This window comes from Macrobrachium rosenbergii, chromosome 10 (assembly GCF_040412425.1).
Source record: "Macrobrachium rosenbergii isolate ZJJX-2024 chromosome 10, ASM4041242v1, whole genome shotgun sequence".
Classification (NCBI taxonomy): Eukaryota; Metazoa; Arthropoda; class Malacostraca; order Decapoda; family Palaemonidae; genus Macrobrachium; species Macrobrachium rosenbergii.
In genome coordinates, this window is record NC_089750.1 from 6,657,145 (window position 1) to 6,671,936 (window position 14,792).

The window sequence follows — 14,792 nt, forward strand, 5'->3', positions numbered from 1 at the left end:
CCATGATACATACTTTTCAAAAACTTAAGTTACATTCTTTGTCAGATATTATATTTAATATACAATATATAGTTATATATATATATATATATAAAACTATATATATATATATTTGTCATATATATATATATATCCCCAGAAAATCAAGCAACCCTTTAAGGTTAAGAATTCCTACCTCTCACAGGTACCCTTGTAACACTTGTCAAGCCACCTATTCTTACATTTACAATGTGGGAATATGTTATCATCTTAGAATTATAAGGTTCAGTGTCTGTTTCTCTCTCAATTGCCTAAATTTGGAATTCTACTCCTGCTTCTATTTCCCCTGACTTACAACTAACTTTCATGGTCTAAGTGGCAATTCTACCGCCTGCACCTTGGCTAAGCCTATATTTTCTTCCCACCGCTCCTACGCAAGTTTTTTTCCTCGTCAAGAGTGGGGTGGATAAGGCCATTTGGGTGCCCGTCTCAGTAGCCTTTGCTTAAAAAAACACACACACATATATGCGGTAACATAACATCTTTCCAGAAAACAGGGCAAAATTTACAGCTTACTTCGCCGTAGCCCGAGCTCGATTTTGAAGGCGTACTTACATACAAACTCTCTCACCCACAAACAAAGGGACCCTCCCACACATTCACCCACTCAGAAGCATAACAAGCACAGGAAAAACTCTACAAAACATTCTTGCATCAGTAATCGAAATATCTAGTCTCTCAACTGGCAGAGGGAAGCAGAGGACTCCGTTACCTTATTGGCCGAGGTCATCATGTTTCTCTGTCTCTGCCTGACTGTCTCGGGGTAGACTTCAACGCAGCGGTCCTGCTGCACTCTGGTGTCGTCCTCCCCCCTTTTCTGGGACTTGTTGTTACTGTCCTGCTGATTCTCCTCCTTTTCGTGGTCCACTGGTGGGCCCGGAGATGGAGTGTCTGCAAAAATGAAAATATCAGTTGTGGACTACAATAATCAACAGGAAGCAAAGCTACCAACGTTACTGTAGAATTACATATTCTATTTTGTATCTTCGAGTCTCCTGCAAGAATGGCAAATTTTGATTAGTAACAGCACCATGCATGAGGTTTATAAAGCATTATTAAAGGTTAACCGTCGCACTAATGATCAAACAACACTTAAAACACATGAGAAAAAAAAATGGTGTAAACCAACTACAGTATTTATGGCGGCCAAAAACACACTAACACACATTTACAATTAAGTTTGGTTATCTGACCATACACGTCAGTCTGTAAGGAATGTCCCAGAATTATGCAGATTTTCCTTCAGTTACTTTGCTTACGTACTCGTAAATGAATCTTATGGATTATAAAAAACGTGGTTCAGAATTTACTGCTTATTCTTCATGAAGACTGATAAAATAACACAACAGTTAACATAGAACAAATCTTTTATGTGCATGTAGTTTACAAAACCAGATTTCCAGGTGTGCATGCTGGGTGTAAATAATATTGAGAACAATGTTAATAAGGCGTTGATATCTAATCCTCTTGGTAGTGATTTATATATTCAGAGCATTGTCTACGGATTTTATGTACACAGAGGACGATACAGGTGGATGTCAGAAGGAGTTGACACGTTTGCATATCAATCACCTTTTTCATGTTTACCAGGAAGGGGAGACTCTACATAGGGTACCACAATGGTGCAATTACATCGTTATGTAACGCATTCATGTTTTTTTTTTTATCATCCTGCCATTTACACCTCTCGGTTAAACTCCAGTAATCATTCGCTTATCATTGTATTTTAAAAACCTTATCATAAAGAGTAATCACATAGGCTACCTTGTCATTAATTATAAAATGATCTCTTGAGTGAGAGGTAACGGAACTTGACAAATGGGATAGTACTATAACTGGTTCAAGGTCAAAGGCTTAATTTTCCACACAAAGCTATCGAACATTACATGGTAGTAGCCATGCACGTACCGTATATTCACATTCTTAAATTAAGCACAGCAAACCAGTTGCTTCAAAGAATTTTTTATTAACTTCTTCACACAGAATGAAAACTACGAATTCTACTTTAATATATTAAAAAAAATATCCAGTTTATCACTATATGACCTTATTAACAATTCCCAGAAACTGAACATACACCTCTACACATTAATACCTTTTCTCAATATTTTGCTGGTGAATTTGAATCTTAATATCATGGTTGTGATACACACTGCAATATATCCGATTATAAATTCGATCTATGTCACTCGGCATGGATTGGATTAGACCTATATCCGAACACTGAGCAAGAATGCAAGTTGTGACGTATAGCAAGTACGGTAATTTGTTTGCAATACAGTCTGCCGTAACTATACTGCCTGTATGCGGTGTAACAGCACTGCCTGTATCTGCTGTAACATAGCACTGGCATTCGTTCATGATTCCCTCCCTTTTCCCTGCCGCTATCATGATGTGATGTGACATTAACCGCAAAAATCGGGCGGGAGGGAGAGGGGTGCGGGGGTGATAGCCCAGGGATATTGGCGGGAAACTCCCGGGGTTGATGGGGGGGAGGGGAGGAAATGGTGTTTAAGGGTAAATTTCCAGTTAGTTTATTTGTTCATTCATTTTCCATGACTGCATATGGGAATAGCAATGTATACACATTTACTGTTCACTGTAAACCGAAATGTGTGGTAAATAATAAGGCGGTGAAGTAAAATCGTAAACAAATAAGTTATAAAATTAAATTGTTCAATAAGGTTGCATAGGGAATGGCAACTGTAACCCTATCAAATAAGTACTATTGTTTGGCACTGTTACAGTATGATAACGATTGACCGATACAGTAAGCAAACCAAATAGTAGATTACAAAAGGTAATAGATGTATGTAATATAGGCCTACAATGTGTGTATATATATGTATATATATATATATATATATATATATATATATATATATATATATATATATATATCTGAAAACTAACAGGGCAGTGATGAGTGAATTCATGCATCTACTGCTTCACAAACTTCTCCATGATATGAATATCGATGGAAATTGCCTAACCCACCCACCAGCAGAAGGTAAACTAAATGTCAGGACGGCGAAGGAATACAAAAACGTCACCTGGTACTTGGGAAACAACGGTCACCGGAAGTTATTACTAAAAAATCAAAGGGCAAATGTAAGCCAACTTTTATATATATATATATATATATATATATATATATATATATATATATATATATATATATATATATATATATATATATATATATATATATATATATATATATATAAAGAGGGCTAGCAACCACGCAGCAAAATACTGGAAATTGTTCGTATTTGTTTGTGGAAACGACTGTTTACATTCCCCTTACTTGTTTAAACATTTTACACAACATATAACATCCATTGTATTCTGACATTGGCCCACACATGACGCAGCTCTGAAAAAATGAATCGTATCTGCGTCAGAAGCCCTAAGGGCCAAACAACGGTAGCGAATAGGCGTCTTGAATAACAACGACGTCACTCGCTCTGGTGGGATCTCGTTCGAACCACTTCATTTGACTGCAACAACAAGCTAAGAATTCTATATTGTTTTACAGTTCACTCTCGAAGGGAGTCAGTGACTGCTGTCACTGCAACGCCAGTTGAGGGTATAACTCTTACCGTTACGATGAAAAATCTTAAATCGGTAACGAAATTCGTCTCTGATATTAAAAAAAAAAAATAAAATGTAGGATTGCCAAACATTTTCTCTCCGCATGGAAATAACGACTACATAAATGCCACACAAAGAAGTGCTTCACTTCTTTTTAGACCCAATTTAACCTGATCAACCCGAATGGAGCCGAACAGAAAAGGGAAATAAAAAGAAACTTAACAACTGTATTAAAACAGAATGACCTTTGGCGGTACACTTACGAATGTGAAAAACTATTCAGACTAGCTTTAAAGATCACAGAGACTGACCCAAGACTGACCCAAGATTTCTCAAGTCTTATTAAGTTAGGTTTCAAATGTATGACTACGCATTTTCAGAGTTATACAATCCTCAGCTTGGAATATTCATGTACTTGATTTCGTAATGACCTTTTTTGACCTGAATTTGGCGGAATAAAGCTAGACTCTCTTGCAATTGCTATTGAGTCATAATCCGTCTAGGTGAAAGCTTCAAAGGGCCAGCAGTTCTTACTTAAAAATCCAATTTATATATATATATATATATATATATATATATATATATATATATATATATATATATTATATCTATATACAGTATATTATATATATATATATATATATGTATATATATATATATATATATATATATATATATATATATATATATATATATATATATATATATATATCTATATATATATATATATATATATATATATATATATATATATATATATATATATATATATATATATATATATATATATATATATATATATATATATATATATGTGTGTGTGTGTGTGTGTGTGTGTGTTATATATTGTTCATTTGTTAAAATTTTATACATACAGTATATTGTAATGGATGTATACCTGCATATATATATATATATATATATATATATACCTATATATATATATATATATATATATCCATATATATATATATGTATGTGTATATATATGTGTGTATATATATATATAAATGTCAGGTATTGTATAAACACCAAATTTTTCAAATGAACAGATGGCAATCATGACATGCACACAAGTTAATATTACGTTGGACCTGTGTGTTAAGAAACGGATATCCATCCCTTCATATGATAAGATTGAATGCTTGCATTCTTCCTGTAAATGTCAGGTAAGTTTCAAATACCACTTGTCAAACAGGTGGCAATCATGAATGTATATGTTAATGGATTAGGTGTGTGAGTTAGGTGTGACTAAGTTACATATACTAAGAAAGATCGAAAATAATAGGTTATGAGTTAAACCGCAGGCAGAAATTCTAAAGTAAAACCTGTGATATACATATACATATATATATATATATATATATATATATGTATAAGTATATAGCCACTAAAATGAGGTAATAATGTTACTCAAAGAAAAAGCCAAGGTTAGACTCTGAAACGAACGACAAGAGGGTAAAATTAATAAAATGTTTAGTCAGTATATTTGGGAAAAAATAATCCTTCCACTTTAAAAACACAGGAAATAGGTTTTAAAGAAAATACTGCTGGTTTTAGTATATTTTTCATGAATTCCCCTTTCTATGACTCTATTTACCTTGACGAATATCATCCATGGATCCATAAATTTTGCCTCCCAGATCTTCCAGGGACTGGTACCCCTTCCAGTCCCTTTCTCTTTGGGAGAAGCCTTTCTTCCAGTCTATCTGTCCCATAGACAGGTAAGTTTTAATCCTCCTTTCCTTCAGGGAACCGTAATCCTTTCTCTTCTCTAAAGTCAGGCGACGCAGCGACAGGGGGGTAAACTCGAGTTCTTGCACCCCTTGCCTTTCAGCCCATGTTTGGAGGGCCACGTTTGGAGGCGTCCAGGGGACTTGCTTTTGTTGTAAGACCTCTGGGGTCGCAGAAACGTCTGTGGGTGTAGCAGTGGGTGTCGCAACACCTTCGGGATCGGCGGTCGTCAAAGTCGTTTCGCCTTCCTGTAGCGAGTGAGGTTCTTCGTCTGTCACAGAGTCACCTGATTGTCTTGAGATAGATGGGGCGCTGTGGCCTTCGACCGTTTCATCATTATGTATTAGGCCCTCTCTGTTTTCGGCAGTGTTAAGAGATGGCTGTTTTTCTTCTTCTTCTTCTTCTTCCACTTCTCTATGGTCATAAATTTCTCTCACAGACTTTTCTGTGGCTTGTGGCGTTTTGGAAACGTCCGAGGGGTCATTGGATTCGTTGGGCGATAACATTTCGGCCGCGCAGGATGACTCAGCCGGCAGTTTCGTGTTATCATCACCCAAAATAAGCTCTTTTTCTTTGGTGTCTTTCAGGTGAAGGGGCGTTTCTTTATTTTCATCGTTTGGTGAATTCGACGGCCTGTTTAAATCTTGTGACATCGACTCAGATTCATTCGAGTTTACTGCATTATGAGATTGTGCAATACTTTCGCTGCTTTGTTCAGTCTCACTAAAAGTGTTTCGGCTGCGTAACACCCCAGGGGATTCCTTCCTATTTCTCCTGGGTGGGGCCTGTGGTGGAATCTTATCAACCTGCCCCTGTGGAATTTGTGTGTGACTGGGTACTGCGTCCTTGGTAAATGGATTCTCAATCCTGTGATCATGCTCATAGTGTTCCATCGAGGAATAGAAAGTGAAGAGATTAGAGAAACTCTCCACCGAACCAGTCGAGGGGGCTCTTGCGTAAGGCTCTGGCTCGGGGATTTCCGAAGGGTGGGAAGACGGAAAACTGAAATCGTACAGGTCCTTCTGTTTTCGGGAGAACAGATAAGGGAAGCAGGTCGTGACGGGGTCGTCGGTGTTGCCGGAACTGTTCGTCGCAAACTTTCTGGCCAGATTTCGAGGGAGAGACAAATAGTGCTTTTTCACGTATGACCCCTTCTTTCTGAACGAATCGCTCAGCCTCTTGTTTTTAGACACTTCGGTAGAGGTCGCAGGACCGAAGCTGTGGGTTAGTGGGTGGAAGGAAACTAACTTCACGGTGTTTGTGGGAGTGCCCTGTGTCGCAGCAGCAGCAGCTAACTTCGGACTTTTCGAAGGCACCTGCGCAAGATGGTCGTTGGCAACAGACTCCCGGTTTCTTATACTGTGGGGGCGACACGTGGCCGTCGATGCCGATCGCCCCACGGCTTTTCCGGCACCACCAGCAGCAGAGTGGCGCCCAGAGGAGGGCACGCCCTCCTGCGTTTTCGGGCGTCGAGGAAGGGACTGGAAGCGACCGTAAGTTCTCGGCGGGACCTTTGGAGGGGTCCTTGGATCTCTAACTTCCTCCTGAGGTGGAACATTTGTTATAAAATGGATGCGTTGACTATCCTTAATTGTATTGAAGGAATGGGATCTCTTCTTTCTCCTAGGTGGGCGGGGGCACGAAACCTCCTTGTTTTCTGTTCCATTTCCTGTACTTAAATGTTCTGCATTAACATCACCGACATTCGAGTGACCTACATTAGTTTCTAGTTCGTTAGTAATGTCACGCAAGACGTTACTGTTATCGGCAACCTTGGTCTCGTGACGTTCTTCTTCTTCTTTCTGTTCTTCTTCGGAACTTTTTGTAACTGGTTTGTCTGGAAAACCAGCACCGCCATCGACAGCCTCTCCCGGAGCATACCCATGCACGTAACAGACATCATTATTATTCAAGGTGTCAGCCCTTTCTTCGTCCCTTATGCATTCAATCTCACTCTGAGTACATTCGGGTAATTTGTGAAGAACTGGAGGAGAGTCAAGGTGCTGTTTTGTGTCGATGTCGAGAGAAGCCACTACTTCAGTGACCTTCGTCGGTCTAGGGAAAACGCGATCGGCTCGTTTCTCTTCTGCATAGCCTTCACCTTGATCGTTCGTTGCCCTTTCTCCGCGTGACTGACTAACAAGTGTTTCATGCGCGTCAGGTGACGACCGTATCTCCTCATCGCTGGAAGAATTAGTATTCAGATCCAATTGGTGGCTACCTGGATCACGAGGATCTGGGCCAGTGCCAACTCGTTTACCCCGAGCCTCTCCGGCGGTTTCTGCACCGAGTGAACTTGACCCACTATAGGAGCTCGCAACGCCGCCGCCGGGAACATCGACACTGCCAACAACAGCAGTATTTTCTCCGGTGTACTCCTCTCTACTCATTCGTTCTATCTCCCTTTCTATTGCTTCTCCGTTTTCCACTTCTCCCTCGACAGCGGACATTTGATTTCTGTGTAACCTCTTCATTTTCCTTGGGGGCGACATGGGGCTATGCCGCCTCCTTTTGGGTTTGACGGGCGGTTGGGCCAAATCTGGGTCTTCGGGATGACCTCCTGTGTTGTCAAATAAAGGCACAGGTGGGGTGCTCCCAGGTGTTTTTAGTTCGCTGGATAATCTCCTCAAAAATAACCTTTTGGGCTTTGCCGGGGGGAGATCGGGAACGCAGATTTCGAATTCTTCGCCCGTCAAATACCGATCTTTATCGAAACTTTTGCGACAGTTTTCTCCTACGTTCCTTTCTTGGCATTTCTGCTTGTGGCCGATATTAAGAACCAGCCCTTCGCATTCTGCTGCCACGGAAGCAGCTGTTCGAAGGGCCGTGCTCTCTCGATTAGATGATGCTCGTCTCAAATTCGATTCAGATTCATCACTTTCCTCTGTCTCCCCGTCCTTAAATGGAGGTCCCGAGTCTCTGGAAAGGATATCTTGGCCGATGAGATTGTCGCAACAAACACAAACGACCCTAGAGACTCGCCCGGGGGGGAGATGAAGGTCCTCGGCAACTTCCTCCGTGTATTGAATCGAATCAATGACAGGTTGTTTTTCTTTTGCTATCGATGCAGCCGGCCATGACGAATCGCATTCGGTCTTCCCTATACTCAAATGTCCCTCCTCTGCAACGGCAGAGTTGCCAATCTTGTTTATTTCAGTGCAGTTGTTAGCTGAAGTTTGCCCTTCATTGGGTTCATCATTTAGGGACACCTGTTTATTTTCTTTTTCACAATTCTCGCAGAATTTTGCCTCGGGTATGTCCTTTGCAGACAGCACAACGCCCCCCTCTTTGCAACAATAATTCTGATCGTTGTTGACATTGTTATTTTCATTGATTTCTTCGTCTCTTAATTTACAAATATCATCTCGATCTAATAGTGCATCAGCTTCAATGCAGCTAGCGTCAACCATTTCAGATTTCTTTAGGTTACTGCTAGCAGCAAGAGCTTCAGTTTCATGACATGAAACAGCCTCAGCTTCAGTATTGCTGGGATCAGTAATAGAAGCTTCAGCGTTTCCTCCTTCTGCAAAACATCTTTCAGATTTACTTTTATCGTCAGGCCCACAATCCTTGTTTGGAACCCGATTACTGTCACCAGAACCAGTATGATCTGGGTCAAACTTTCCAACACTGGAGGAGGCCGCCTGAGCGTTATCGCTCATGACAGTACCCTCATCTACATTATCACCCTTTTTACGTAAATTCACCTTTTCTTTATTTCTGCCTTTTGAAGGGCGACTTTTCTGCCTGTGGGCATTCTTTTCCTCATCAGAGTCGCTGAAGTCAGCCTCAGCAATGTTAGCTACATCATGATGTCCGTTATTGGTGACGTGCACGTCAGTTTCATGGTTACTGACGTAAGTGACATCAGTTTCAGCATCGCTCTGAAAGGCTTCGTCATCACTCAGGTGTGTGTTAACAGTGCCCGTTACCTCAAGGGTATTTCTGCAGCTACCGGCGTGATTCGCGCTGCCACAGCAATCGTCTGAACCGGCGACGCAGGCAGAACTGTCATTACACTGGTAATGATCGCGGGTCGTCATGAAAGTATTACTTGCGAAGAAGTCCTCATCACCGTTACAGTTTTCATCGGCAGTTGTGACGACAATTGAAATATCATGCGCGTCTTCGTCTGCAGATTCATTTAAATTCTGCGGCGCGGTTTTGGCATTTTTGACCAATTCGCATTCCTCGTCACCGTTATGAATACCACTTTTGTCCTTTAATTCACGGTTCATTTCATCTTCCTGCATCACAAGGGCACCAGTTTCATTTTCGTCTTCCACGCAATGAAGTCCACTGTGCTCGAATTTGTCTTCGTCCTTATCACAAGCGGCTTTTAGATCACTATTGCTAACACTCTCGCTAGAGTTTTTGCCACCGACGTCACACCCTTCACGCTCCATTTTGTCACTGAGATGAGATAATGTTTCTTCATTCAACGGACTGTCATCATTTGTGCATGCATCACTCACGCTTGTATCACGAGGAATACTTTCCCCTCGTTCCCTATCTGCCGAGAGACTGGGTTTCTCACTTTCATTTGCCCTCTTCAACAAGTCCCTTTCATCTCCAACATTCGTACATACAGGCTGGGAGTGGGACGTATGACCTCCGTCCTTCTCCTCCCCCTCTCCGGCACTGAGTGTGTCACGGGAGAACAAGTCGGGATCCTCCTCCTCCCACTCCTCCTCCTCCTCCTCCTCCTCTAAGGAGTCTTTTCTGAAAGATCTTATCTCTTCCTCCTCGACGTCACTCAAGCGGGAGTCGGTCATCCTGTAGGAGTCGGTGTCCTCGTCGGAAGAGACCTCGAACTCGTAAATGGTCGACAGAATTCTCTGGCCTGTTAACAGGTCGAAGTACACCTCCCCACTGGACACCCCCCAAGTGGCGTCATGCATCTCGAATTTGTAGTCGATGAAGCCATGAGGCTTGGAGGTCACGTCCCCGAACGGAGGTACGACTTGCATGAAAAATTCGTCCTCCTCCTCTTCGTAATCGGGGGGGATGGGCAACGGGCTGGGGGAGGAGGGCAGGGCGAAATTGGGGTCCTCCAAAGGGTCCTCCAAACTGTCCTCCAAGATGTCGCCCTCCCTTTCCCTGTCCTTCTGGATTTTTCGATGGAGCTCGATGTAGGGGTCCTCGAGGAATTCGCGGTTTTTCATCAAGCACGTGTTGTAGGAGTCATTGATTTGGGGGTCGTAGATATAAGCTGCGAGTTCGTCTTCGTCCGTATTGTAGGAAGCGTCGGTGTTCTCTCTTCTCTTGGGCTCCTCGATGAGCATTACCATTCTCTTACCTGTACTTTTTGAGCTTTTTAAGTCACTGCCGGTTGGTTCGGGATCGGGTAAATAATGCCCCTGTTTGGCAGGGTCAAACTCAGCGATGCCACTAACATTTCCTTCGAAAGCAGAGTTGATGTAAAAATCACTCGAAACGGAATCGTACCAAGACAAGTCGACTGAATTTGGTCTTTGCTGACTAGGTTCACTTTCGTCTTTTAACTTTACCGGACTAGAAGTATCGGCAATTTCCGCATAAAATCCACTTTCACTCGCATATTTTTCCAAAGCCCCTTCACTGCTTGCAAAGGCATGACGACCCTCGCGACCCCCCGCCTCTTCGATACCGTTAGGCTTGTCAATAACCTTTGGCCTCGTTTCCCCGGGCCTGTCCTCCTCTCCCGTTTCCATGGAGTCGGACGAGTCAGATTCGAGCACATCGTTATCGTATATCCCGCTGTCTGTCATGAGGGATTCGTGGGGGCCATTGTGTAAGGCCCTGGGACCTCTCGCGGGACGCTGGCCCTCGAAAAAGGGGTCCTCCTTGACCTCCGTAGGACTGCCGTCCAAGGAACGGGAGGAGTTCGAGCTCTGAATATCGGAAGTCTGGCTGTCGGGGCTGTAGGACCTGGCGTCCCGCTGGGGGGAAGAGCAGACTTGTAGGGAAACGGGAAAATCCTTCGGAAGGGGAGATTTCTCTGAATGGAAGTGGGGAATGGGGGGAACCCCCTTGACCAAACTGCTTGCACTCTCCATGTCTTTTAAATGGCGGATGTCCGCCTTAATAACCTGTTGGGTCTTACCTTCGACGTCGGGTTTCTCTAATTTCTCTTTGGTCTCGGATTGAGTGGAGGAGGAAATTTCCACTACAATGTTCGCCTCCTCTTTCTCGATCTCCTTCAAAAGACACTCTTCTCTGCTGTTCTCCTCCTCCTCCTCCTCCTCCGCCTCCTTCGGGAGGGTCTCTTCTCTTTCGGCGTCAACGCCAGGAGGTTTTTGCGCAGTTTCTATCATCTTAACGGCCGCGTTACTGGGCATCGGAGAATACCCTCGATTTGCAAGAAAAGACGATTCCCCAGGCACGAGATCTCGATCATTTTCACTCTCGCTCGTCTCAGTGTGAAATTTATGTTGAAGGTCGAGAACGCCAGCAGCCAAATGGAGCATATTCTAACGGGAGGGTGTTTTTTATGAAAAGTTTTTCTTTTCACTTTAAAAACCAAGCTTAAATATTATCAAAACAAGCCAAGCAGCCAATACGAGTGTATAAGAACAGATATGATTAAAATGCTAAGATTATTTAGTTCTTGCAAAGTGTAAACAAAAACGACCGAGCGACTCAAGCAACTCAGTTAAAAAAGAATTCAGGACAAAAGCTACACATTCAAGGTTTTATCTCTTCAAAGGCGGACGGCCAAAATCACTCTGTAAAGTGAAACCCCAAGCTCAAATGGGAGGCCGAGTTCTACTAACGAGTCCAGTAGCTCGGCCAGAACGCTGAATTTCACAGTAATTACTCAACCCTCCTTATCAAGTGACGAAGGTTTTCTTTTTAGAGCAAGACGTTAACTGTGTCCTTTGGAAATTCTTTATTTCTCGTTCAGTGCTGCGTTTTATAATCGCCCACCTATGCCACTAAAATAACAATGAATCACGAGTACTTTTTTTTTTTATTTAAAGGAACAACGCAACACCTGTTGGGGCTGATAACCAATCTCTGAACACTTTAGATGTTTTTTTTTTTTAACTTTAAAGCTCAATTAAATCACAACTTAAGGTATCCTTTGAAAACAATCGCGAACCTCCAGGTGAGAAGAGGCGAAGGAGAGAGATAAGGAGTGAGAGAGAGAAAGAGAGAGAGGCACACACACTCACTAGAGTATCTTTATCACAAACACAAGAGAACCTTTTATGCTATATCACGCCAGCGAAAACTTGCCGGGATTCGTCCGCGTCTACGCAATAATGAGAAGCTTGTCCTTAGCTCATTACAGAAACAAGACACGAATGATAAACACAAACTAGCTTATTCCAGAGACGCTTGTCAGGACGCCCCGTCCCAAAAGAAGCAGAGGCGGGACGACGGGTCCCATACACGAAGAAATGATCGGATTCCATTTTCTTTTTCCAGTTCAAAGCGTCACTCAAAAAAAAAGTTCAAAACACTAAATCCCCAAATATCACTTGAAGTCCCAATCGGTCCGGGTCCACAGAGACTCCTCGCTCACTCAGAGAGATGGGTCAGACGTCGGAGCCTGGCACTCCGACACACACACACACACACACGCACACACACACGCTCGGGACGGAGCCAGTTGGGGGGGGGGAGAGTGGTATGGGTCAAGACGTGTAGAAGGTGAGGGTTGGGGTGGGGGTTGGTATTCACTAGCCGGACATCAGGTACACATGACCAACACACCACCACAGCGCCAACTGATCAACTACCCTCCCTCCTTTCGGGCATCGTGGTATACACATACACACACACACACAGCTTCTTCCAGTTGCCAGCCCCTTCGCCCCACCACAACCATCTGGACCTCCCTCTCAACCTTCTCCTCCCTCCCTCCCACACTGAAGGGCATCGAGATGCCTCGAGACGAGAAAGGGTGTTGGGAGGGATGGGGGGGGAGGGAGGGGGAGACGGGGAGGGAGGGAGGAGCTAAGGAGGTTAAGCAAGAAGGGATGGGAGGAGGAAGAGGAGGAGGAGGAGGAGGAGGAGGAGGAAGAGGAGGAAATCGGGTGGAGGTCCAATGGAAACACGAAAATGCATGATCTAAAATATCTAGGTTTTGAGAGAGAGAGAGAGAGAGAGAGAGAGAGAGAGAGAGAGAGAGAGAGAGAGAGAGAGAGAGAGAGAGAATTATCCCATTGTGGAATTAAATTGGTGACTTGTTCAGACGAGGAAAAGACGTATATATTACACATACATACATACATACATACAAAAATGTGTCACACGAGACAAAACGAACGAGACAATATGCAAATGGGGAAGAGGTGGAGAAATGGGAAGTGGGAGGGGAATTGCGGAAAGAAGAAACTGCAGGGGGGAAGAGAGAGGGAGAAGGAGGAGGGGAGGGGAGAGAAAGTGACTTCTCTCAGAAAGGCAGAGCTGTCACAGAGCCCAAGGTCTACAGATGTGTCCTAACAAAATAAATGCTATGCAGCACTCACTGTTTTGGTGATACGCTGTTGAAATATGATAATGTATGCTGCAGCAATAATAGTGCTAATATTAATAACTATCTGTGTACCTCTATATATATACTGTATATATATATGCTGTGTATATATATATATATATATATATATATATATATATATATATATATATATATATATATATATATATATATATATATATATATATATATACACACACAGATAGATTGATAGATAAAGTGACAGAGAGAGAGAGAGAGAGAGAGAGAGAGAGAGAGAGAGAGAGAGAGAGAGAGAGAGAGAGAGAGAGAGAGAGAGAGAGAGAGAGTAAAGTCTTGATGTTTAATTAGGAAGCTAAAGCATATATATATATATATATATATATATATATATATATATATATATATATATATATACACATATATATATAGATAAATAAATAAAGAGAGAGAGAGACGCTCAAGTCTTGTTGGTTAATTAGGATGCTAAAACAACGTCAACAACAACAACACATTAATAACACGACCAAGAAGTCGTATCACAAATCAACTTGACTGTCAACAGATATTAAAATCATGAATTAAAAACACGAAGGCTAAACCCCAAAAACTCGATTTCTAGTTAACTTATTGAAAACTCTGCGCCAGCCCATTTTTGGCGCGTACTAGTTGACAGGACTGAACTCAAAATGACTGCATTATCTCATTATCTCTACTACCTGTTAACATCGCCATAATCGGTTGTTATTAATAGGTTAAAATAATTCACGGTATCTTGTTAATTCTTACGCGAATTCATTTCTGGAAGCATTTTTTATGGTCGTACCTCGTTTGCTTGATGCATAGGACGCAAAAGGGAAACACAACTAAATAATGTCAAGGTTTGATCAAAGCCATGACAAACTTACGATGAAGAAACATATATAAAATTCAATAAGGAGATGAATCAAAATACATCAAGAGTGTGATATACAATACA

General features: G+C 42.2%; 1 protein-coding gene across 14 annotated transcripts in view; it reads right to left on the bottom strand.

The window, feature by feature from the left end:
• The window catches only part of LOC136842464 (uncharacterized), a 764,342-nt gene that overhangs the window by 14,125 nt on the left and 735,425 nt on the right, over positions 1-14,792 (bottom strand). For 12 of the 14 annotated variants that reach the window (XM_067109832.1, XM_067109829.1, XM_067109831.1 and 9 more), the window contains one exon: positions 752-930. In XM_067109832.1, the coding sequence (XP_066965933.1) occupies positions 752-930 (179 nt within the window). Of the gene's footprint in view, positions 1-751; positions 931-5,233; positions 12,885-14,792 lie in introns of those variants that run through there. The other 2 variants (XM_067109823.1, XM_067109833.1) reach the window with 2 other exon arrangements.